At 40.4% G+C, this 26,317-nt stretch overlaps 2 protein-coding genes across 8 annotated transcripts in view; one reads left to right on the forward strand and one right to left on the reverse strand.

The window, feature by feature from the left end:
• The window catches only part of SDCCAG8 (serologically defined colon cancer antigen 8), a 111,416-nt gene extending 98,698 nt beyond the window's left edge, over positions 1-12,718 (forward strand). For 5 of the 6 annotated variants that reach the window (XM_027887305.1, XM_027887308.1, XM_027887304.1 and 2 more), the window contains 3 exons: positions 5,866-5,992; positions 8,031-8,113; positions 12,377-12,718. In XM_027887305.1, coding sequence (XP_027743106.1) covers positions 5,866-5,992; positions 8,031-8,081 — 178 coding nt within the window. In that variant the 3' untranslated portion in view covers positions 8,082-8,113; positions 12,377-12,718. Of the gene's footprint in view, positions 1-5,865; positions 5,993-8,030; positions 8,114-12,376 lie in introns of those variants that run through there. The other variant, XM_027887311.1, reaches the window with a different exon arrangement.
• A 2,176-nt stretch (positions 12,719-14,894) lies between these two features.
• The window catches only part of AKT3 (AKT serine/threonine kinase 3), a 145,811-nt gene continuing 134,388 nt past the window's right edge, over positions 14,895-26,317 (reverse strand). For both annotated transcript variants that reach the window (XM_027887313.1, XM_027887312.1), the window contains exons 13-14: positions 21,925-22,027; positions 14,895-19,135 (exon numbers count right to left, since the gene is read on the reverse strand). In XM_027887313.1, coding sequence (XP_027743114.1) covers positions 19,050-19,135; positions 21,925-22,027 — 189 coding nt within the window. In that variant the 3' untranslated portion in view covers positions 14,895-19,049. The remainder of the gene's footprint in view (positions 19,136-21,924; positions 22,028-26,317) is intronic.

Raw genomic sequence — 26,317 nt, forward strand, 5'->3', positions numbered from 1 at the left:
CCTAAGGTATTTTACAGCATTCTAAATTAATAGTCTGAATGATTCAGAGAATTGTTTTACTTAATACTTAGCAACTAAAGGCAGAAAATAGTAACCAGAATTACTTTTCCTTCAGAGCAAACCTGATCCAGAGTTCATATTCCTATCACAGATCTTACTATTTTGTATTCCTTTAAAGGAGGAAAAGCCTCATCTTCAGCCAAGGGATTCAGACACAAATAGACATCGGTGAAGCTTTCACCCATATCTCTTCCAGCCTGCCATCTATTCTCTTTCACTGTTTCCTTCCTGTCAAAACCCAGGAGGGCTAAAAGTGGCCATCACAGCAGCTAAGCCCAGCTGCTACACCCCCCTACTAAAGAGCAGGCTGCTAATGTTCTCTCTTCAGCATGTTAGACATGAGCTATTAGAAGCCCAGAAATAGATCCAGGCTCAGATTTCCTGTGTGATCTATTTGTTTAACCTGTTGGGCAGCTGAGAAAGAGAAGATGCATTCTACTAGTCAGGGATGACACCGGAAACAAAGGGGAAATTACTGTTCCTATGTAAACTTTTAATTAAACCTTATTTGTAATTGTTGTTGTGGCATGTGAAGGTTGTTATCATATTGAAGATGATATACTATAAACAATGTGGGAAAAATTGAGAGTGCCTTTAGTAAAAGGGAATTTAGACATTACCCAATACATATTAAAAAAAAAAGAGAAATGGTTGAGTGATTCAAAGCCACCTCGGTTGAGGGGTTCACCATGAAATGTGGACATTTTCTTCTTAGGTGTCTAATTCCAAACTGTGCAATGGATATTAACTTCTTGTTAGCATCTGTTAACATAAGTTGGATAAGTTTGTTCTGCCTGTAGCATGGGCAAGTGCTTACCTTACTAAGCTAGAAGTGGTATAGATCTTCTCTGCCTGAACAAACGAGTGTCTTGGACATTTGTGTGGCAACAGAATTCTGATAGGAATTGCAGAGGATGGGAAATTCCACAGAAACTTTTAATATGCCCTGATCTATCTACCTGTGTCCTATTAGAACTCAGGACTGACAGTGTGACAGAAACAAGGAGGCTTATTCACTATCCTTAGTTCCTACTCGCTTATGGGGTGGCTTTTTGTGTTTTTTCCTCTTATGCTTTTTTTAGTTCATTAACATGAGAAAGGTGAATCATAGTGTTTTGCTTTTGAAAGTAGATGGGAGAACAGAGCTGAGTTAAAGGATAGATTGTGTAGATGTTCCTGTTTAAATTCTGGGAGCATGTGGGGACTTCTCTGAGATGCTTATCACTTTAAGGTCATCTCAAGGCCTTGATATATGGGTCAAGATCTAAAGTAAATGGTAGTTCAGGACACTAGTGAAACTTTGGGGTTCAATTTGCAGTTTGTCGGCATTTCTAAATTTAGACTTCACTTTTCCTGCCTCAAAATTTACTGTGTGGATTTGTTGATGCTGTAAGCCACACTGAAGATGCAGGTTGCTCATATGAGAACTAATTTTACTATTAGTTTCCGTGACCTAATTGTCCACAGAGCTGATTCAAGATACAAAGAGGCAGTGAACAGAAATTTTTCTGCCTTGAAGAAAATGACAGCATCGCTTCTGCTATGAAAAGGAAAGACAGAAAAGTAGCAGAATTGAGGTGGAAGGCAGAGGAGAGGGGAGTGACAACAGCAGGGGCAGTTGTGGCTGAAACAGCTGGGGCAGAAACAAGCTCATCACAAGTAACAACCATACACCTTTAACTCTTTGCATGGCAGCAAGTCTGGATTTCCAAGATCATCATAGCCAAAGCAAAGCCTGATCATTGTTTTGTATGTAGCAGGATATGACATTAGGCAGTGCCTGCTCTATCTGTGTCAAGAACTAAGTGTGGTCACCAGAGTTTGTATTTAGGGGTATGTGATGCTGCTTATTATAAGGCAGTGCTGAAGTTCTTTGTGATTTCATTAGGTTTGCCAAAAATTGTGGTTTAGATTGAAACTGTTTAGCTGGATTGTGGTGGATAATTGCCTCAGGAGGAGATGAGCAGGGCTGGGCAGGGGAACAGCAGTGGAGCTGGGAGCCAGGGTGGGAAGGAGTTGCATAGAAAGCCTTTGTTTCTGGCATTTTCTAACTCATGACTAGAGTGTACAAATTTAACATCCTTTAATGGGTTGTAGCACAACTATCTGTTACGTACCAGAACTTCCTATCACATGATAATAAATTCATAGGATGTTCTGCAAAAAAAAATTATAAAAGCGGGTACAGGTTTGCTGATGGAAAGTTTGCTGGAGTTTGCTTTCTTTCTTAATTGGCTTGCTCTCTCCTTTTGTAACAAACTTGTTCTTAAACCTGCAATTGTTTTTCAAACTCACAGTGTGTTAAAAATATTTGAGATTTGCAAATGCCTGATTAAAAATGTGGCACTGCCTTCATGTTGGGGCACAGCCCCCATCAGTTGCATCCCTGCAGCATGACAGAGGTCTGCAAAATGGCCCTTGGTTTTCCCACTCAGAACCAGAAGCCTCCTCTGATCACTGTATCCAACCTATAGGCAAACAAGCAATGCAGGAGTAACCTTAGAAACTCATAGCTTGACACTCCTGACCTGACAAGGGAAATGCTTTTTAAAGGTAGTTTGCTGCACAGTAACGTATTGTCACGGTGTTGAGTTTTGGTAATTTGGGGGGGGCAGCAGGAGCCACGCCCTGGCACCCCCTCGCCCACAGAGATGTGGTCCCCGTGGGTGGCCAGTGCCCCAGACTTTGCCGTGAGGTGCCCGACAGCCCCGGCACCCACTGTTCAGGTGATGGGCTGGCCTGTGTTACCGTGGCAACTGGCAGATGAGGGGCTTCGGCAGGGTCAGCAGGGAGGCAGCCACCGCAGTGTGCCGGCCGAGCTGCTCAACAACAGCCCTTTCAGCTCTGACAGCTCCACTCTGGCTGGCCAGGAGTAGTTATCAGATTACTTGTATTAAAACCTAATTAAGATGTGTGCCAGTAAATGCAGCATGATTATTGGATTTAGTGATTTAGCTGCTGCAGGTTGCTGCAATCCAATCACGCCATTTCAGCAAATCCAGCTCCGTGGAGTAAAGTGAAAACGTTTTACATCAGTAACGTGACTATGCTGAAAGAGTAAATAACCTTTTAATGCCTCTACTATGTCAAGGACTGACTGATCCCCTCTGCAGGGTGAATGGCCACTGCCCACAGATCCTTGCATATTAATTTCTTTCAAATCGACATTAAAACCCAGAGGAAGGCTGACAGGTTGCATCAGCTTTTTCCTTCATTGCAGATTGCCTGCGGATTAATGGACCTTAGTCCCCCAGGGCAGGGAAGAGTCTTGCAGCCAGAGTCTTGTGGGTGCCCCTGGTTTAGCAGTGTGTCATTAAAGAAAAGAAGGAAGCTTTTGTTTTATCTGTAGGCCACAGATAAGGGGATGGCTGAAGTGTAACCTGGTGGGTGCTAGTACAGCTTTGTGTTCGTTGCAATGGAAATTTATTCTGCTGGTAGAATTCTCCTTGGTGTCGAAGCTCTGCTTTGTGATCGATGTTTCACCTGGTTTTTGCAGGGTCTTGCAGTGACTGTCTAGCCATAGCTGTCCAAATATAACAAAACCCTATCTGTCCCTTTTCACTTCATGTCTTGATAGTCTTGATAGTCTTGTCTCAGATCCAAATTTTACTGCTGTGTGAAGTGAGAGATGTCTTCTGCAGGTTGGAGCTGCACAAAGCAGCAAGGTAGCTTGTAGCCATACTAATGTAAAGCTGCATATAAGCTCTGAGAATACTGAGAATCAGATTAAAACATTTACCTTAAAGCATTCATTGCAGCTTGTGATGCCCCAGTTGTGTTCTCCTTCTGTGGAACCACTTGTCTCGTGAAACTGTCTCTTTCTTGCCTCCATATAAAAGTAAGAACTTTGGTTTAAAGTGGCTAGTGGGAAATTATTTGAATTATTATTTGAATTATTATTTCTGCTAAATGGGAGCTTACTCCTTAGTGCCAGCTTGTCCTGAAGGAGTGCAAACATAACATGGTTCAAGAGCTACATGTGTTCACCTTGTCTCTTGAAGTAACATGATAGAGCGTGGAGTCGGTCCCTGTCCTTCAACACTCCCAGGCCAAGGGGGAGCAGCCTCATGCCATCCCAACTGGACAGATCTTGCCACTTTGGTGGAAAAATGATCTCTTTTAGAGCAGGGGACAAGGAAACGGTGGTTACTCATGCTCAGGACACAGTACATAGTTGCCTGGTAGGTGGTGTTGCCAAACTGAGCGTGGCGACCATGCAACCTCCCTCACTTGTATTAGCAAAATGTGCAGAAGGTTCTGTCACCCAGTTGTAAAAATGATGGCAGGCATCGATGTGCATTTGTAACATATGGGAAGTACAGTGAATGTGGGTGGAGCTGTTCATTTCTCATCTTGAATCATTTACGAGATCAGCAGGCAGGCCAGATACAATGCATATGGGAATGTGTGGCTGTGCTGCACATGTCACACGTAATAGCAGATACTGTGAGAGAGCCCAGAGCCTGTCCTCAGGAGCTAAATGCACCAGAGCAGGCTGGGAGTCCCAGTGTGTGGACCAAGGGCCAGCTTGGCAGCAATTTTGGGAGAGCAGACTGGCAGACAGAATTTGGGAATTCACAAATCCAGATCTGCACTGACTAGAAGTGCTCCCTTTTCATGCATCACGGCCCAGAATTGTAGATTGGAATGTTATTAAACCTGTACTCAAGCACTGAAGATACAGATGATAAAGTTGTGGCCTGCTAGTCAAACCCAGCTCAGTGCCTGTGTTATCTTTTTCCCTCTACTCAAGGGGACAGTTTAAATGTAACACAGTAGGTGGTGAAGTTACAAACAGAAAAGTGTAACTGAGTAGTATTGCCCTAATTAAAAACTTTCTGTTTACAGTAGTTTATCTGAATCACCCCTTGCATGATTTGAAAGGATGTACAGCTTCACAATAGAGCACACTAAGGCTTGTGTCCAGTAATACTTGTGAAATTTGCACGGGCTACCTGTGATTATCTCATAAAAAATGTTGTTTTGATGTAAAATTTACATGAGTTGGAAATTACTTCTGTCTGGGTGCCAGGAGTAATAAACAGTCACTGGAGACATAATAAGTGATACCTGCTTTTGTGATGAAAGAAGTAAATGTGTGCTTGCCCTGTCTTACAGCAGCATTGTCGCATCTTAGGCACTTACTTTTCCAGTGTAAGCAGAAGGCCTCTGCGTGTTTTTTCTGACTGCCAGCTTGTTCCTCTGTTTTGCAGCCCCTGACAAGGAGGACCTCTGGAGTAATAGGCTCTTTACATCTTTCCCCAGGAACCCCTGTTACATTATTGAAGGATCTATGCTGATGTGCTTAATTAACACTGTGTTTACTTGAAATAAACTTATTCTGTAATGAGTTTTGGACATTAACCAGCAAAGAGCAGTAGACAGAAAACAGGAGTTTTTGTCACTTCAGGTCCATTCTGTCAGGGACTCTGGATATTTGGATTTATGATCTGGCCTGCTGTGTGGGCCAGGAAGACAGTTATTGAAGCAACTACGGAGTGTGCAGCTTGCTTAGCTACAGGTGTCAAGATGCAGTCCTGCAGTCTTTACTGATGTCACAGCAAAGCAAATTTGCTGTCATGTCCTCATAAGGCTTCTAAATTAAAAAAGCAAACCTTTAAAAGTGCTTGTTTAAAGTGTGAAAATGCATTGAATGCCCATCCTAGGAGTAATACTTAGTCTCAGCTCAACCACCAGCCTGGACTCTGGCCTCTGGGAGCTGCACCCGCCAGTGCAAACATCAAAGCTTCTACTGTGAACTCCAACTTCAGGTGCTCTGCAACGCTTTTATCTATTTTTTTCCAGGTTACAGCAGCTTGACAAGCACTGTCAGGCCACTGCCCAGCAGTTAGTGGAGTTGCTCAACAAACAGAATCAGCTCTTCAAAGAGAAGCAGCTGCTTACGGAAGAGGTGCAGTTTCTGCGAACACAGGTACTGTGCCAGAAGAAAAGAAAGTCTGAGGGGAATATTCTGCAGCTTTAGCAGAGAGATCTGCCAGCAGTCTCATTTCAGCTGCTGGATTATGTTGCTGTCATTCTTTTAAATACAGCATTACCTTATTAAAAAAAAATAAAGTAAAACCTCATGCAGTTGGAAGGAGACTGGTAGCTGAACCTGAGTCTCACTTAAACCTAAACTAAATGAAGAAAATGTTTTGAAGTGACAATAAAAATGCAGAAGTTACTCTCAGTGACAGTTCCCAGACTTTTTATCTTAAGATTCTATGTTCCTTTTTAAGAGAAAAGGGAAATTTGTTCTTTACCAGCATTAATGTTTAAACAGTAACTTGATGTTGATAATGTTTTTGCATTTTTGCTGCCATTTGTCAGACTTAAGTCCCCCTATCACTTTGTAATTTTTTTCTTATTATTATTTTTAAAAGTCATTTATTTTTCCTGCTGCTCAGTGACCACTCCTGGTGAGATTTTTGGGACTGTCATATGCAGGGCCAGGAGTTGGACTTGGATGATCATAGGGGGTCCCTTCCAACTTGGGATATTTTATGATTCACTCACCTAAATGTAAGATGGTGAATGTACAGTCAGTCTTGCCTTAGCACTGATCACTGCACTGCTTCTCTGGCAGGACTGATTCTTGGTTCCAGTGGTCCCTAGGAAGTTGTGGCTACTTAGGAGCTGTTCTTGCTTTCTTTGTTTTGGCCACTGTTCTTCAGTCAGTCAGTGCTTTGGGAATAAGGGAGAGGGCTGTGGGGTTGTGTTTTGTCTTTGGCTTTCTTTTACTTTTTTTTCAGAAAAAGGAGAACTAAAAAGCACAGGCTGAGGTTTTCAGTAAACTGTCAGATAATGGAACTCCTGCTTTGTGACTGAGTAAATGCACTAATTTAACAATATCACGATACTTTCTAACTTGAAAACTAGTGATAGTGAGTTTGCCCAGGATAAACAGAGTTCTGTTACTGTGGTAACAAAGGACATTCAATGTAGGAAATTTAGTCTAATGGCACACCTAGCAGCAAACAGAACATGAATCATCTTAGAACTTTAAAATATTTAAATCATCCTATTTTTGTAGGCTTTTTACCTGTACAATTCAGTAAAGGTTTAACCTAGGAGAATAAAATCCATACTTTGTTAAGCCTCTAACCACGTTCATGTGTTTGGTTTTACAGGACTTCCTGTTGTAGTAGACAAACTTGGTGACTCATGATAGTGTAAGGTTATCAGCATGTAGCAACTACTGGCAAATTTTAGGGCAATCATAATGTTCTGTCTATAAGACAGGTTAAGAAGGTAGTTCAGAAAAGAAATTATGATTTCTGTTTTATGGAAAGCACTCTTAGTGATGTGAACAGCCTTTACATGGTCCGCCGGGATTTTGTTATTGCTAATCTATTTTTTCTGGGAGTGTACTTTTATAAAGTTGGGCAGAATTACAAAAATCATACAAAAGAGGAAAAAATCATTCAGATATTATGCTGCTATCAAGACTTGACTGGCAAAAGCTGCCTTCTTTCTGTTCATTACAAATTAATTGTGCTCCAGAGGATACTTTCTGAGAACACTCAGAAGAAGGATTAAAAAATTATTAAAAAAGAGCCCTAAAAATCTATTTGCAGCTATTTAAAGCAATGGTGTTTCTCTGGGAACTGGAATTCAGCCCAAGAGAGCTGCCCGGAACATCAGGCAATTGTTTTAAGAAAACTAAACAATAGTTCACCATAAATGGAAGCTCTTTACTACGGAAAGATGCATGTATTAGTATAGAAATAAATATTAAAATCAAACAGTTGCAGATTGAGTGTTGATCAAAGGTGAAAGTGACCTCATATTCCGTATTCTACTGTATTGTCCAACAGTTCTTTATAATAATTTTTTTTGGGGGGGAGGGCGGAAGGTAAAAGAAACCAATCATTACCTAATCTTTTAAAGATGACATAAAATACATTAACCTAACTGTACTGTTGTATCTTGGAACATAAGCCACTAGTAACTTAAGTTGTATATTTCAGGAAAAAAAATGGGATACAGATCTCAAACAGGACACAGATGGAATCAAGTAAAAACCTGGATGGATGAAAAGAAATGAGCAGAAGTAGGTATTTTTTTCTATATCCTATATATGGGAAGGGGGGGAGAGGAAAGGAGGACTAAAACTATTTGCAGATGTGAGTTGAATCTGGCAGACACTTCAAGACAAAAGGAAAAAGGAAGTGTTTGAAACATTTTTGGGTTTGAAATTGTTGGAGCTTTTTGTGCTTTGGTGGTTTGTTCGGGTTTTTTTTTAGCACTTAAAAATTTAAGGACAAGCACTCCACAGCAAAGACAGGTTTACCTAACAGAATTAAAAAAAAATCTTAAAAGATTTGAGGGATTAAAGATTGAAGGGAAAGGGAGATATAGAAATCTTAAAAAGGTGGGAACTTCTAGAAGATCTCAGATTTTACCTTAGGTACTTTTTGGTCGGGATAGTCACTGGGTATTTGTCTTTTGATTTGGAATTGGTTAGTTTTGTCGCTTCCAGTATTTTCATTCTGAGAAGACTTGAATCATCTCTTTCTTCGGAAAAGCTACAATTTGTTTTGTAATACATCATAACAGTTAATGTCACATAGAAAGAAACATTATCTAAATAATTGTATTTGGAGCAGTGCTGTCAAACTTACAGTACTGCAACATAGTTCCTTACTACCTTGTAAGAGTTACTTCACTTTAATTTAAAGCCCCAGGATTTAAAATTGGATCATTTATTTGAATCTAACTAACCTAGAGGAAAAAAAAAAATTGATGAACACTGACAAGCCCTGAGCCTTGATAGGATTTGTTTTCAAAAGATGTGTTACTTCCACTGTAATTTTTATTTCTAGTGTTAGTATTTGCTGTATTGGAGGAAAGACAAACAGAAAGAAAGAAAGGAATGTCTTTAAATTTGGCTACATTTTAGTGTGTTGAGAGTCTGTTTTTCATGGAAAATTCATTGACACTGTGAGGAAAATTCTGGGTTTTCAACTCTTTGAAAAAAGTCATTATGAAAGAAGTACCTGATCCTGCTACAATACTGCATTCCCTTACAGGCCACATGAGATAAAAGGCTTTTAGAATCCTTGTTGAAGGAGTAACCAGCTTTTGAAAACATATTTCTCATTCTCAACAGTGAATTACATGCTTTTAAAATAATGATATTAAATCTCCTATTACTGAAAGAAGCCCTCTGTTATTTCAGAATAACTACCTGCCTGTGACATGATAAAGATGCTCACATTGTGATTTTCATTTTCATAGAGTCAAAAAGGACTAGTATGACAATGTGGCCTGACCTTATAGGATGGGCTGTATATCAGGCCACTACACTAATATCTACTAGGTGGCACTAATACTGCATAAAGGGATACAGCATAACATATTCAGGACCATGTAAAGGTAGTTAAAAATTTAATTATGGGATTTACACCTCTCATTTTGAATGTTTTCAGAAGAGTCCAGTTCAGAATATCTGCCTTTGAAAGTCTCTTGTGCATTGGAACTCACCACCAGGCAGGAGGATAAGAGATACTTAGCTCCCCTCCTACATAGGTACTAAATACAGAATATTAAATAAATGTACATAGTAGAGCAAACAAACATCTAAACTGAGATTGCTGAAAACCTCAGCACTGCCCACCAGGTATGAGTATGTTTGTGAAAGCTGGGATGCCTCTGACTTGCAGGATTTGCCTTGGTGTCCATCAGTTTGACAGAAATCAGTGTTTGTCCTGGTGGATAATCCCCTCACAGACCCTGGCTGCCAGAAGGGGTTGCTGGCCAGCTGATCCGGTGAGAGCATAGATAGGTAGGATTTGGACCTTGAGAATTACCTCCAGTGAGGAATGTCATCCTATGCTGCTGCTCTGCCTTCCCCCAAGATCTCCTTCTGCAAGCCAGCCCCTCCTTGGCAAGGGACCTGCACTCTCCCTCTGCTCTCCGTGTGACCGAGCCACTAAACTCTCTCCTCCCTCGTTACAGATGTCTCTTTCACAGTCAGCGTGTCTGTGAACAGACCACTTTTCTTCTGAAAGGAAGTTAAAATACACTCACCCGTGCCTACGTTCCCATCCTCACCCCAGTGGCTCAGCAGGAGGAACTGTCAGAATTACAGATGTTCTGGGGCAGTGGTTTTCTTTGCTTTTTTATGCCAGCAGGAATTTTCAGTGAGGTCCCAGCAGTGAATGCAGCAGTGCTCCCAAGTGCCCTGTTTGCTTGGTTTTTTCATTGCATGTTACAGAAGGGGAGTTTTGTGTCCGGCGAACAGGTAGCTCATCCATCGCCGATGTCTGAAGTGATTCAGGCTGATGCTTACACGGACCTCAACTGTTCATCAGGAGACCTGAAGACTGCTTAGGTTACTGGGGAAGAGAGCTTTTGTTTTTAGTGTAGTCTTTAATGCACAAAGACAGTGCCTCTGCTTGGGTGTTTGTAACAGCCAGGGACATTCCACAGGCAGGGGTTGGTGGTGGTGGTGGTTGTTGTGGGGTTTTTTAAGGAGATGAAAATCTTCACCTTTGCTTGGATGGAGTTTTAGTCAGAGGTGATGCAAGGTAAAGTATGACAGGAGGGAATAAAGATAGACCTCTGCTTGATGTCTGAGTGCCCTGACATGACACTTGAGCTCTTCAGCATTTGGAAATCTGCAGCTCTGGTGTCTGGCTGCTAGGCCACAGCCCAGGAGCTAAGCCTGGCCCTACTGAGAGCTCCACCTGGGGTTTACAGCCAAAGGAGGATTAAGGCACTGAATGTTTTCTAACCACAGCTAGTGGCTCCTCTCCCCTCAAAGTGTAGCTAACAGCAGTAACTTAAATGATTCAGATCTCTGTGGTTCCACTCCTACAGACCCTTCCCAACTTGTACACCTAAGAATACCCAACCACCCAGTTAAAACAGATGCCCCTGAGGTGAGAAGGTAGCGTCCAGAGGAACCTGGAGGGGTCTGCTCGGTGAATACCAAAGTCCTCTTGGGAGGAAGAGAAACTAAGACTGGAAGGGCTCTGCCCCTGATTATTGAGTAGCCAACTTGTTTACCAATTCCCTGGACATGAGAGTGACGCTTGTGCCCATTTAGTTAGAGAATGGCACACCGTCAGGAACTACTTTAGCACCCAGGCCCTTGTACAGTGAGGTGCTCCAACACTCTGCCAGTGTTTACGCCTGGTTGGCAGCTCAGGCCAGGCTGTAGTCAGGAGGAGACTTGCCCACTTCCTCCATCAAGCTGAGGTTCTGCATCTCACAAAGCATTAACACTGGGTAACTGTGGTGTGGAAAGACACCCACAACAGCATTTGCCAGGAGATTTCTTCAGGAGTTCAGTGTTTGGGGTCTTTTTTTGTCTTTTTAAGCTTCTGCCTGTACTCTTATGCTGGGGATCTCTGCAGCACAGAGATTTCCTCTTGTTGTCACTAACCAGGTGCTGAGAGGGAATTTAAGCCCCAAGGCTTTCCATTGCCATAGTTCCTTTTTCCTTGCACTGGCTGCAGACACAACTGTACCAGCTGGTGTTGGTGCATTTATTCTGAGGGTTGGGGGGGTGGGGTGGAGTACCATATTATTGGTTTTAATTCTCTAATGAACTGCAGCTTCAAAAATGCTTTTTTTAACTCAGCCTAACCAACCAAGGGGGAAAAAAAAACCAAACCCTTTAGTCTTCTAATGCAAAACCAGCCAAAGTAGAAAGTTTATTTTTATTTCTGAGGTCATGTACATCTCTTAAATTCAATTTTTAGAACTCCAGTGGCTTAATTCGAGGTAGCTCCCCCAGCTCCAATAGTTTGATGTCTCACTCAATTCAGTCCTTAAGTGCTACCAAGGAAGCACAAACAATAGCTATGCAAGAGCTTCAAAACTGCGCATCAGCCTTCCCACCAGAGGTTTCCTACCAGCACCCAGGCAACAGCTTCCTGTTTTGCTACAGTTGCCCACACCAAACACAAGGTGTACACTGCACAGAAAACACTCTCTGGGCACAAACCCGCCACCTTCTTTCCTGGAAGGAAGAAGGGGCAGGATCTGAGACGTGCCCCAGAACAAGAGCTCAGTTATTTACTGCTAAACAGGAGCCATATTGAAAGCTCATGGAGATCCTATTTTTCAGAAATCAGATGCCTCTTCTTCTTGCTACCTGTAAGACTTCTGAGCTTAGAAAGAGGTGAGGACAGCAGGCCCACAGGAAGTGCAGGCTTTGAAACAGCACTTGTTTACTCTGCCTTACTGCAATCTTAACCAGTTCTGTATTTCTCTTCTAAGAACTTGCCTACAGGCTGAAGTGACACAAATGAGAAAACACAGGCACTGCCACACAGACTACTCATCTCTTCCTTTTATCTTTCAGGTCTGCTCTGCACCTGGCTGAAACTTGTCTGAGGCTCACCCAAAGACACCTCTACAGAAAACAGGCACACTTGCTAGCTAATTTCAGCTGGTTTCTATTTGGTTTTAACTACAGAATCACAAATATTTTGAAGCCTTACCAGCCTATCAAACTTTCTAGGACAACAGCTGAGACTTTTCAGAAAAGACCAGGCTTGCAAGCCAGTTTTAACAGCTATTATGTGGTGTAGACTTTAATAATTTGTACAATTTTTATAAAATATTTTTATCTATTTTCATTATTTAACATACATGTCTATATTATTCACAGACTGAAATATCAATAAACCTAACAGGACTCTTAGGTTCTCACTTTGTCCTTCTGAATTCAAGGGAAAGCATGTGCAGGGGGAGGAGGGAGAAGGGGGCTGTTTGCAAGTTCTGCACAAGCACACTGCCTTCCTGTTTACAAACTCAGTACCAGAATCTACCTGGGAACTTTATTTTACAGGGTATTTGTCACTTTTGTATAAAAAGTGAGAGTCAGCAACTACTTATTCATCAGAAAAGCGTAAGAATGATTGAGAAATATTCCACATAATTTGGAAGAATTGCTGTGGGTCAGGCTTCCCTTTAAAATGTTGCCTTAAAGGATAAAGCCTTTAAGAGAAAGGAGCCCTTGGTTTGTAGAGATGAGCCATTAAGCAAGTGCCTGGCTCTCAACACTGAAGTGGTGAAGCTGGACTTTTCCACTTTTCAGCAGTCTGAGGGATGGGCACCAGCTGAACTAGGCTTCAAATTATTGAACTCAAAACACCTGGAGGCTTTTTTTCTGGTCAGCTGTGCACTTGCGTTATCCAAGGTTACTCTCCAAATACCACACTCTTTCAGAAAGAATTTATCTGCATCTTTTGCTATCTACTGTAGGATAAGCTATGCACACAAGAAAAAAGTTTCTACATCTATTACCTTCAGTGTAGTTGCAGAATTGAACTAGGAAAGGGGGAAAAACGGCAAAGAACAGTTCCCCAGTGATGAAGCTACTTCACCCAGCGTGAACACATAAAATAAAAATAAGAGTAACAACACATGCAATAAGTTACCATTGACTGTGGAACACAATCTTTCCTTCCCTTGTACTTTAAGAATTATTAGTGGTACAGCCCTAACATCAAAGTGATTTTTCCTCCTTATTTCAATTTCCTGCCATATTTAAATGCCAAACACATCTGATCTCCTCCTTGAACTGCTTCACAGATATGACACCAAGCATGCCGAGAATGGCCTCCGGTCTCTGGGGACAAGAAAGCCTGATGAGAAAAGTCCTCTCTAGTCAAACTTGGTGTTTCCCATAGTAATCAGGCTGACAGCTTTATAAGTGTCACTGCTTTATAGGTGGTTACACAGTTAAGAATATACATGTATAAATGTAGGAAAATGCAAACTTTAAAAAGTTATTTTTTATTATTCTGCAGCATAAATCTGTGTTTAAATAGGAGACAGTGCCTACGTGCTCAAAGGAACTCGGGCACCTAGTCCCAACACTTCGGCTTCACTGAGACCCTGGAGCTGCCATGCCCTGGCCCAAGGCACAGCGGGACCCTCAACCTTTCTGGACCTGCCTCACCTACTGGGTGGCTTTTGGTGGCCACGTGCGGGGCACCACTGCCAGCCACCCACATGCATGTACGGGTCTGATTTCAACAAAGGGTCCTGGGCTGCCAGTATATATAGCTGGAAGTAGGTTTTTCATACTCATCCCAGGGGTAGGTGCAACCCATTATGTTGCCGGGAGTCTAGAAGGAATCAATTTCCCTGCAGCAGCTACTCTACTTCAATTAGTCATTAACAGAGACGGCACTAGGCCTACCTGTCTCATGCCCCGCCCCCCTCCCTCCCCTGCTTCTACTTAAACACAAAACACTTAGTTTTACGAAGTTTACAAGTGTCTGATGACGATCAGACAATCAAATCCAGGAAACCCCAGGTCAGCAGACTGAGTGTGATTCCAGAACACAGGACACAATCTGACCATACAGTCCTGCCCCTGCTGCAGCTGCATCCTGGTCACTCACATTCTGATATCACTGAACTACTGCTGTCTGTCTCTCCGATGCTCAATCTTATTACCAAGTGGGGAAGAAAAAAAGGAGGAAAAAAAAAAAAAAAGGAAAAAACCTGAGACCTGGATGAAGCACCTCTATTCCTGAGAAGCGTTCATGTCAAAGAACAGCTAAAACCCAGATGACCCACTGCTTTAGGGACACTCAGCCCTCCAGATCAGCTGGTTCCAATGGCCCTGGACCAGCTCACAGGCTTCAAAGAGTCCCACGCTGTGGTGCCCTGTAAATCCCACCTTCAATTTTTTCCCCCTCTCCTTACCCAAACACATCACCTAGCTGTGGGATATGAGACCAAGAATTTCATTAGCTGAAAAATCACTTAATCATGGGTGTTCTGATAGGAACATAGCCCTGTGGAATCATTACTTCAAAAGAGTAACCCAAATTTACTTTTATAAGGACATACACCTCGTAGAGTTAACATGAACCACCTGTATGGAAACAGCCTCAGTCCAAAGCACAAATACATCTTGCTTAATCATAAATTTTTTTTTTCTTTGACAATACTGTAACTTAATAATTTACAAGCTGAAACTGTTCACCCAGTATTTGAATTATGTCACAGCAAGTTACAGTTATCACTAGGACTTCACAGCAAATAAAACTTGTAACTAAACATGCACAGATCATTATATATACAGTGATAAAAAAATAACGATGTACATTTTCTTGTAAGAAGAAATTAAGTAAATTCTTTGTGCATTTCAGGATTGAAACATCTAACCTATATAAAATTACTTTAAAATATGAAGTAAATATTTAACCCAAAACTTGAGAAATCTCTTGTAATCTGCAATATAGCCTTCTCATTTCTTTTTTTTTTTTTTTTTTCTCTGACACGGAACAACTTAGGAATTTTATCCTCTAAGATATTTAATAGTAATGTGCAGATATAAAAAAATACGTCCTTTGTGGCAAGCTTGAACATATATATATATATTTACAAACCTCCAGAACAAATTAGCATTAAAAAACACAGAAGTAGTAGATTGACATAGTGCTTTATTTAAGCTGTCTGTACGAAGGAAAATAATGTGCATCCCTATCATATACGTGTAAAAATACTAAGGATGTACAGTGTACAAAAACAGTTTCTTGTAGTTATTTCACATCCTTGTGGGTCATATACTTAAGGAAATAAACAGTTTAAGTATGACCAACAGTAATACGGTTTCTTGGGTTCATAGTCGTGTCTGCTTAATATCCTTAACCATATGACTAGATCTTGCATGGATCTAATGAAAGAACTAGCAAGGTCAAGAAATGTCACAAACTCTAAAGCTACAGGGAGGTAATTCAATTACCAATTTAGAGGTTTTTATTTAAATAAATACTTTACATTTCATGCTTGCCTGTAATGCACTACCAGGAGCAAGATAAGGAAATTCTACTGTAGACAGTACAAACAGTAGCAGCAAAGTGTGTACATTGAGGTGTAATATATAGACCCTGCAGTTAGTAAGGAAAGACCTTACTTTTGTACTCTAGGAGAAGCACATGGCCCCTGCAAGAACAGTCAGCTTTAAGAAGCCGCAAGTAAAGATGGGAAAAAAAATGTAAAACAATACTGGAATAAATGTTCTTTAAGCAACAGGAATGTACTGGAAGATGGATTAGTGTGGAAAGCGAAGCTGTGTGCAAAACTGCCAAAATCCAAACAGAAATGACCTATTTCCTCTGAGATGGCTGCAGTACAAGAGGGCATACTGTATGTCATGGAAGTCAGTACAAGCTGGAGTCAAAGTCTGAAATGTACTGTGCTCGAAAGGCTCGCCAAGACAACCAGCCACCACCTCCTGTCCAAATCCAACCACAACTGCAGACAGCAAAAGAAGAGCTTCAAAAGTTTCTCTCAGCACTGCTTGTCCATTTGTCTGTCATCTGTTTCTAACACTGGTAAGAGAGAATCCCCCAAGCCCAGGCAGCACAAAGTGTCTGCTGACTCTCTCTAGCATAAACTTCATCACTGATGTTTCAGAAGGCAGACAAATACAATGCAAAGGGATGTCTTAAAAGGTTTTCAAATAATTCACTGACAGACACTTACTGCAAACCACGCACTAAGTAGCTACGCGATGGTGAGCTAAACCACAGGGCGTCCTCTGCCCGCAAGGAGCGGCACGGCTGGTCGGTCATTAGCTAGAGGTGCCCTGTGTCAAGAGACTTATTGCTATTACAAGCTGAAAACACAGGGAAGGAAACAAAGGCATGTAACACAGATATTGAATCACCATAGTTTCAGTCTGTAAGAACAAGACCTTTGCAGAGAACTAATTAATGCCCGTCTGTTAAGTACTTGATTATTTCAGTCACTCGCTCACTGTGTCAGTGTAGACACCTCTACACCACCGGTGCAGAACAGACCTGCAACGCATTTGCTGCTCTCCTCTCTCTCCACACAGGGACAACAACATCTACACGTCTTTAGTGTTACAAGGTGACATAATGACATCGTATGCAGTTACAATATACATCATGATATATTTCTGTTTGATTATCCATCCATTACTAAAGATAAAACACAAAACATGAAAAAATTGTCTAAATTACTCTGCGTTTTTAGCTGCCTTGCTAAAATGCCCATCAACCCCTTGACCATCCCAGCACATGCACTGCCAGCAGTGGGCTTCATGCTTGGGCACTCAGCTTTCCACATCAAGAGGCTAAGGCATCTGCGTAGAACATCTCTCAGACCCATCTACTCACTCACACAACGCAACCAGAAATACTCAGCAATATCACAGTCTTTGTGGGAGCTAACAAGAGCTGAACGCAGAGATACTTCAAATGATAATCCCACGGAGTTGGGGTTGTCCAATGTTGTTAGCAAGGGTGCACGCGCTCTGTTTGCTGCACTGCGTAACGTCCCAACTCCTAGCACCAAAGGGTTTATTATTAAGATTATCATTGCTGAAGATCAACGCTAAAGTTTATGCACATGTTCTGTTAGACACAGATCTTCGGAAATGGAAAGACGTTTCCCTATCAGTGGAGCATTTGTCACGATGTTTTAAATTCAGTCAATCAGGTACCACTGTTACATGTAACTTGCTGGATTTCAGGACTCTTTTGGTTGAGGGCAAATCTTCCTTGAGAAAGGCTGATCCCAGAAATTTACTATTTTAATTATTAAAATAAAGTGCTTTTCTTGTAATCACTGTGGTCTCATTGTTCAAATGCAATTCCTTCATATAGAACAGACATTTTCTCTTGTGCTGTTAGGCTCTTACATTACGTTTATCTTAAAATGGAGCAAAAGATGTAGCTTTTTCGTCTGTTTGTTTTTAACCCTTTGGCACATGAGGTTGGAATTCCTCACCTTCATTGCCAAACAGTTAAAAGACAGTATTTCATTCGCAAAAATCTGATTCTAAGCAGTATGTACAATTTCAGAGCCTTGTTAAAATTTCCACATGGGAGAAAAGTGCATTATTCCCTTCAGCTTGTACAGTCCTTCCATATATTACAAAATTAACTGCTATAAGCCTGTTCTAAAGATGTAGCAGCATTTGCAAACATGACACATATAAACCTTATCTCTAAAAATAAATACTAACGCAGTAAAACCAAAAAAAAAAAAAGAAAAGAAAAAAGGATATTCAGAGTTAAACACCTGGAGAAAAAGCTAATTCACAAACTCAAAACAAGTAAGGCAAACACCTGTTTACCTTGGTGCACACATTTTGGTGAAAAGCAATACCATTATGCCTGTCTACATTCTTCAGCCATCAGAGGTGATGCATATCATGAAAGAGAAAAGCATGAGAAAGATGTTATCTGGTGCAAATTATAAGACCCCTTGAACAACTTCAAATGCTGCTTTTATGCCTTCATTTCTTGCATGTATAATGTTCGATTCTCCATGATTGCACATGAACCTGGAAGTTCTAAGTGGCAGGCTGGGCGAGCCCAGCCCTTCTGCTTCTTCTGTAGTATCCAACAGTAATTAAAAAATAATATATATATATTTATATATATCAACAGTTTAAGTCCTTCTTTCAAACATTTCCCAAACAAATTCCAGCCAGATGTTAATGACAGAGACCTGCTTCAAGTAATGATATGCCTAACAGAAACCTTGCATATGTACATCACCACCCCTATGTTTCCTCATTCTAACCAGCACAAACAGATGCAAGAAAATTTTATAGCCTAGTCTGTTTCGACTAATTACAATTTTGATTCGTCTTCTGGAAGAAGATAAGCTGGACCAACAGGGTTTTTGTTTAGCCTCCACTGTGAGGAAAAATAGATGACTACTTGTTCACAAAGTTTACAATGCTGAAGTCAAGTCATCTACCTTCAAAGAAACTGTTAGTAACTTCTTGACGTTGCTATTATACTGAGACTGTGGGCAGCAGCAACAGCAGGAGAGCGTAGTAGAGAAAAATCTCATATGTCATGCAAAACCAAAATGGATTTTAGGTAGGTTTGGGAAAGAAACTTGTTCAATTTGGAATGGTCTCTGAAAGTGCCCCTGCTATCATAACAGTATCTAGTACTGGTGGTGATGTTCAGGAATCATTTTCAGTGATAAACCTAAGATGACAGTGAAGCAGCAGAACAAAAAAGTTATTCTCGTCCACTTGCAGAGTAGGAAAACTGGGGGAAATGCGGCCGCCTCTCATTGTCCATGCAGTCCATACCATCCTCGTCATCTGTGTTAAGGGAGAAGTTCAAAACATCATTATATTTGCAAAAAAATTTTATTATTCACCTGATATGCAGTATACCTTTCAGAGTTCAATGCTGAAGTTGAAGACTCGAGTTAAGTAAGACTTTAGTCATGTATGTAAGCTTATGCTCATACAACAGGATGATGTTCACTGAAGGGAGGATATAATTTCCAAAAGTCAGTATTTATTTCAGGGTAGGTTGATTTGTTGTCTGGTTTTATTATGGCTATCACCTGAGAAATTCAATCACTACTACCTGTTCTAGGCTAGTCAAAACATGCCAGCACACTGAGCCTCTGGCAGCACAGAAGTCGACTGCTGACTGGGGCAGAGAGTTTCCCTCTTTTCTTGAGCTGAGCTCAGGAACTGTAAGCTTTCTGCAGATATATTTAAATATTCCTCCATTTCAAAGGGAGTTAAAAGAAAAAATAGCTACAAAATGAACAATTCACATAGGTTCTATGTGTTTCAATTCTTAGGCATTATTTTTTAGTAAACTAATTATTTTTACAGTATTTACTGGGATCAGAGGAAACATGGACTAAGCCAAATTCATAAATATTTTTATTTACATAATTCCTGCAGTGCCAATGGAAACCAGGCACCAGATGTTACCTAACTTGGAGAATTTAGACTTACATTCTCACATGGATTTTTTAACAGTGCTTATTCTTAAAGACTCCTACTGAGACTGTTATTCTAACGACGTATTTATACGCAACCTTTCAGAATTATGAGCCTTTTGTATCTTCATATATTCTACACATAAAAACTAGAGTTAATGCAGGTTCAAGCAGTTGTTATGATTAGGATACTTGACTTCAACAATGCCTTTCAGTTCTGTAACTTCAAATACAATCTTGCTTTTACAATATCAGTTTAAAGCAGGTTAATGTACACAGCCTGTTTGTTTTGCTATCAGACTAATTACTGTAGATACAAAATAGAGTTTCAGTCAAAATAAGTATCTAGAAAATATCTTTATTTCAGCAGTAGCTCTCTGATACACAGTTACTCACCTTCCTTCCTTCAAACTCATTTTACCCCCTTTTGCATAATCACATCAGACAGAGGTGATACCATATTGTAAATAATACAATTACTTGTAGATTTGAAAAAAAAAAAAAATTAAAAGTAATGTCCCAACCACAACAACAGAACAGGGAAAAAACCCCGTGTGGTCCTTGAACCACTACAGTTCACTAAAAATGGCAGTAAATCTACCTGGCACAGGAGAAAATACACCTCTGTGCTGCTGGCAACGCTGCTCACCGCAGGCTCAGGTGAGGCAGCCCTGCCAGCTCCCTGGAAGGGCTTCCCATGCCAGCAACTCAGCAGCTGATCTCTGCACTGCTGCTGGTCATCACCCCCCGCCTTCATTATTCTTAGGACTCAGTCACCAGCCCTGAATTCAGTAACTTTAAAGCTGAAGCCTTGGAGGCACACACATGTTTTGTATTGCTTCACCCTTTGATGAACCAATAGCCATTCTCACTGCATAGGTGGGGTTTCAAGAGATCAGGACTTTGTGTTATCGAATCAACAGACTCTAATTAATCCAAATTTTAGTAAAATTTAAAAATGTGAACAAATTCTTATCAAGACACATGGGAGAAGAAAGGGTTCTCTTTTCACAGCAGAAAGACTTAAAATCACTTCATGGACTTTGAGACCTGGTTGAGTGGAAGGTGTCTCTGCCCATGGCAGTGGGCTTGGAACTAGATGATCTTTAAGGTCCCTTCCAACCCAAACCTTTCTACACTTCCATAACTGTGTTCAAAGGATAAAAATGCAAAATCCAGAAAATACGCTAGATCTATATACAAACAGAAAACTGCAGCTAACCTGGGAATCCTAAAACACCAGAAAATGGGCTAGCTTTATGAAAGGGTAAGCAACAACAACTACAGCCTTTATTGTCTACTTTTGTGATCCTCCTTTCTCAGCCTCCAATTTAAAATAAACCAAAATCCACAAATATCCCATTTAGGGAAAAAAAAAAAATCACTCAAGAACTCAGAAGCAAGATTTTAACTGCTCTGGCTTGGTAAATAACTCTGTTAAGCCCTTCGCTGATCAGATCATAATTCTTGTGCATGTCACAGAAGTCGACAAAAATAAAAACTGTGGAGAAATTACATGCACTGCAAGAAAGAAACTCTGTGCAAGGCCCAGTGCAGTGGTTACATCTGTATTAACAGCTTCTCTAAGAGCTCTGAAGAACAGGACTTCATATGAAGTTTCATTTTCAAGTAACTGGTATCTACACAAAGAGACATCAATTGTCTCTGGCAGATCTTTTTCTTTTTTCTTTTGGTCTTCAAAGTATGTTAAAATATGCCTATCTCACTAAAGCTAGACAGCCACTACCAGTGCCCACATGCTTAAAGCAGGGTCCATGTTCCAAGTACTTTGCTGAAGTGGGACCTTGACTCCCAGTCAGTAAACACTTGAAGCTAGTGTCTTCTCTTATTTAAAAATAAAAAATTCCCAATAAGCAAACAAATGAAAACCCCAAACAAAATCAAAACAGAAAAGTCCATACCAAAAATGCTTTCAAAACTCAACCCAGAGTGATCTAGTATTCTACGTTTTGTGATTGCTCCTTCTTAAAAAGGAAACTGTCATCGAGAGTTACTCTTACACACTTCCATATGAAGATTTTTATTAGTAACAGTGAGAACAGCTTTTCCATTCAAATAGAAAAAAACCTTACACAGTGCTTTACATAAACATTGTTAAGTCATGCTTAACCATCATTTCTGACTTACATTTTTCAGGCGGCGTTATTGTAATAGTCTGAGCTGTAAATTCTTCATCAAAATACCTGGTGTCTGTCTCAGATGTCACTTGAGGTTTAAAAGGAGGTACAAGCTGAAAGGCAACAAGAAACAAAATAAAATTACTATACCTCAAACCAGCCAAATTACTACCAGGAAAACAAGTAAGTTCTTTTTCCTTATACCCCAGATCAAACGAGTAGGTCTGTGGAGAGGCAGCTGAGCCTCTAACTTCTAGTAAGAGACAGAAGCCATTAGAGTAAACCCAAAAATATCAGTTCAGGATCCAGTTAACAGCACAACACAGCTAAATTCCAAATATCACTCTCACATGACTTGCAGATAAATTGAGCTGCATAAAGATAATTACATAGAAACTCTCCAGGCCAATCTAATTACCCACATAGCTGTGAGGAAAAGGTACCTCTAGATACTTCACCACAACTTGGTTGTATAAACAGCTAAGGAAAAAAAAACTACACAGAGAGCATAATAAGCATGATGGTTTGGTTGGTTTTTTTTCTTTTTTTCAGCATTAAGACCTTCATCTGAACCTACATTTAGAAGAAATTATGTGATGTGAAAATAAAAATGGCCAGTTTGTGCTTAACTGAGTTCCTGGATCTAATCCTACCTACTGCTTTCAGATTACAGTGTGGTATTTCCCAACAGCAAATCACTAGTATCTGCTCACAGCCCCCAGGCAGGACTTCCTTACCCCTCTTTTGAACCAGTCTTGCTCTCCACCTTCTCCACCAGAAGAACTGCCTATAGGCCAAAGATTTTAACTGGAAGGCATATTGAATATCACCCTGCATGGTGCTAGTCCAAAAATGATACAGCAGTTTAGTAAGTATGATATTGCAAATGTGTGTGGGTGTGACATAAATGTGTGTGGGTGTGGTGTGACAATGTTTTTGTTTGTACCTTGGAGCTCTTTGGTGTTATCTCCGCATATGCAATTTAAAACACACCCTGAGAATAGTGTTTTGATTTCCCTTTCAGTACAACACATTACATGATGGGTCACTGATATCAGCTTGCATGTGGTTTTCACTAGTTTCCTGTTACCTCTCTCCTCAGCTCCAGAACACTAACACCAAACAATTAATTTGTTCATTTGCCCCACAGCAAAGGAAGCAGAATTGCTGTTAAACTTCCTTCCCCATGTTCTAGGCACTGGATGCACAGATGCACATGTTAAGTACATACTAAGAGACCTATTTTATCTGATTCAAATCTTCAGTAACAGTGCAAGCAATTATGAAGCAAAACCAAATCTATCACTTTCATATAATCAGTGCAACAAATCTGATTAATATTTTTACAAAACTAAATTCAGTTTTTCCTTACATTGTAATGAATGGAAAACATACAACAGGGAACTGCACCTCCTGACAATTTACTCTAAGGAACAGAAATACAGATTTTCTGAGTTTATGCATTACAGACACACATACGCATCAATATGTATGTGTCTGTACAAATCCCTACAAGAGAGGGACTTTGAAGTAAAGGTTTGGGGCATTGTAGGATAAATGCTGAGAGAGCTAACATTTTTGAACTCAATATCGGAAGAATCTTCCAGGTATAAATCCCGTTACATTCAATGTTTAAAACCAAAGAATTCTATTTTATTGCACAAAATCCTACACTTTTTGAAAATTATTTTTGTATGCATTCTGGCTATCCCAAGGAATTCTGCACTATTAAAGCAGATTTGCAAAGTTGTATGTCCCTTCAGCAATGCAGTCACACAATTCCTAGGCACAGAGTTACTCCAGTGGAACATCCCACATTGCCATTTTTTTCTCCTTTTTCTATTACAAAGAATAATACTCAGAAAGTCCAACTCCCTACCCCCCAAAACAAACAAACAAACAAACAAACAAAACAAGTAAACATGCAAAACCAAACAAAAAAAGGCCACACAAGATTACAGGAAGACAAGTAATATACTCTAGACAAGGCCAAGTGTCCACCACATCCTTTTAAAAAGACACTTTCCCAGTTCTCAGCAATAAATTTAGTATGAAAAAAAAATCCATAAGATAACAGGTTTATAACAAGTTTGCTACTTCCCTGATTGGGATAATTTTTACTGATGAGAAACAGAAAATGACGTTTCACAAAAAATTAAAGCATTTCCTTTGAAAACAATGAAAATACAAGCTTAGGAAAAATTTTCTTGTTTCTCAAGGGCAAGAAACAATGTCTTTTCAATGGTGCAGGAAACATCTCCAGCGGAACAAACTACTCTTGCTATGAAATACAACAGGGATCTTTCATGCTACAACTACTTTGTGAAGAGAAGGAGAAAACACTCACATTGCAGTCTTCAACAACTGCAATTTAGATTTAAGTAGTTAATGAAAAACAAAAGGTATGGCAAGGTAATATCATTACATGGAGGAATACGTGGATGTGTAACTGAAGAGGAAAAAGAAAATGCATTAGATGACAACTTGCTTCCTTAAAAACTTACTGGCTAACTACAGGTTTACTTGGGGGTTTTTTACTTTTTTTTTTTCTTTTAATCCACTGAAATGAACAGGCCTCACTATGACTTTAAATCACTTCCTTGGTCTCCCCATCTATCTGAAATAGTAATGGTTATGGAAAATACTTTGAAAACATTATTTTAGGAAGAGAAGCACAGTACTGAATGACTCCTAAGGAACAAAAAATTACAATAATAATTTTAATCAGGTATGAAAAGCACACATAAAACAAAATTCATTAAGTTGGTGCTCCAATTCAATGCTGAGTAGCAAGGCTTTTTAGAAAACTGTTTATCAGTAACATCCAAAAAGTCAGCTAATGAAAATTTCAGTGATGACAAAAGTTCAGCTGCCTGGAGAAGTGAAACAAGTAGAACACATGAAACTGGGCTGTAACAAGAAGGGAGGAACCAGATGCAAATTTATGTCAATGGTGTTTTAGGATTCATCCATCTTACAGCAGTATCTTTCATATCCTGGAAATAAAAGGTAATCGGAAACTTCGGTGACTGCAGAAAAAAACTGTCCAGCCATGTGGCTCTCCCCAGCAGCTCACAATGGTGTTTATCCAAGCTGTACCCTAAAGCACACCAACCATCCCCTATAGCTTTTGGAAAAGAGGAAACGGTATTAGGATGACAGATACAACTCAGCAGAGAGCAGCAGGGAAGTTTCTTAATTCTTTCCCTACACTTTGCCTCCTTCCCTCACAGCATCACCTCCACAGGCACAGCTGTGAGGACAGTCAGAACTGGGGATTGCTCCTTTCCATCTGTTCTATCCCACCTACACCAAACCAACAGGGGCTGAAATCTTGTGGACATCCCACTCCAGACTCCTGAGATGACACCAAGGCACACTTCCCTTTCCCCAGTTAAATTCTTTCTCTGACTTTGATGCAATTGTTGGGATATTCACAAGACACACTCCCAGTTCTAACAGGAGGACCTTTAAAATAATTCTGGGTAAGGAGTGAGGAACCAGCATGCAGAGCTTAGGCATCACCTCCAGAAGAAAATGAGAGAAACACTCCAAGAAATCCTTCCCCAGCAAGCTTTCAGACAAAGCAGAAGCAGAGTGTGGTATAAATGACACACCCAAGTGTATGTAGAGGGACACATTCAGACCATTCAGAACACCGCGGACAGAACCATTCAACACAGATTTTGTCACCAACACATCCTGCTACAGAAACCTGGCAATCATCTTTCTGAAAGGGCATCACTTTGTCCACTAGCTGGCAGACCTCATTTAAAAATACAAAGTAAAATGACCACAAATTTCAGCTGTAATGAAACTGTTAAAAAGACAAATAAGGTGCAAGTTCTGTGGAGATAAAAACTTAGATTGACACTCCAGAAGTTCCTCCATACATCCCAAGGGAGATTGAAGCTGAGGTTCAATGATAAAAACACCCAACTACCACTCTGATGATCACAACATGAAGATGCCACTCTACACACAGTGACATTTCATGTTTGGTTCCACAAGGAAATAGTATCCAGGTGCTACTGCCACAGCTATTCCCCACTTCTGACATGAGAAGTCAGAAGTCCAAGAGCGATGTGCCCAAAGGCACACCCAGTAACCTGTGAACAAAAGGAATAAGTTAAGCTTTTGTTAATCACGGTCCTTGTCAGTCAGCAAGAGGATCACCCTCCTCAGTCATGGCTGCCAAGCCTTAGCACAGGATAATTTTCCTCCTCTAGCGGCCTGTACAAATTCAGGAACACACTTCCAAGCAGACAGGGAACTGCACCTCCTGACAATTTACTCTAAGGAACAGAAATACAGATTTTCTGAGTTTATGCATTACACACACACATATGCATAGATATGTGTGTGTCTGTACAAATAAAGAAATAAAAGTCTAAACTCAGTGT

Source organism: Empidonax traillii, unplaced genomic scaffold (genome assembly GCF_003031625.1).
Source record: "Empidonax traillii isolate 1590-97213 ecotype Southwest subspecies unplaced genomic scaffold, ASM303162v1 scaffold206:size1282135, whole genome shotgun sequence".
NCBI lineage: Eukaryota > Metazoa > Chordata > Aves > Passeriformes > Tyrannidae > Empidonax > Empidonax traillii.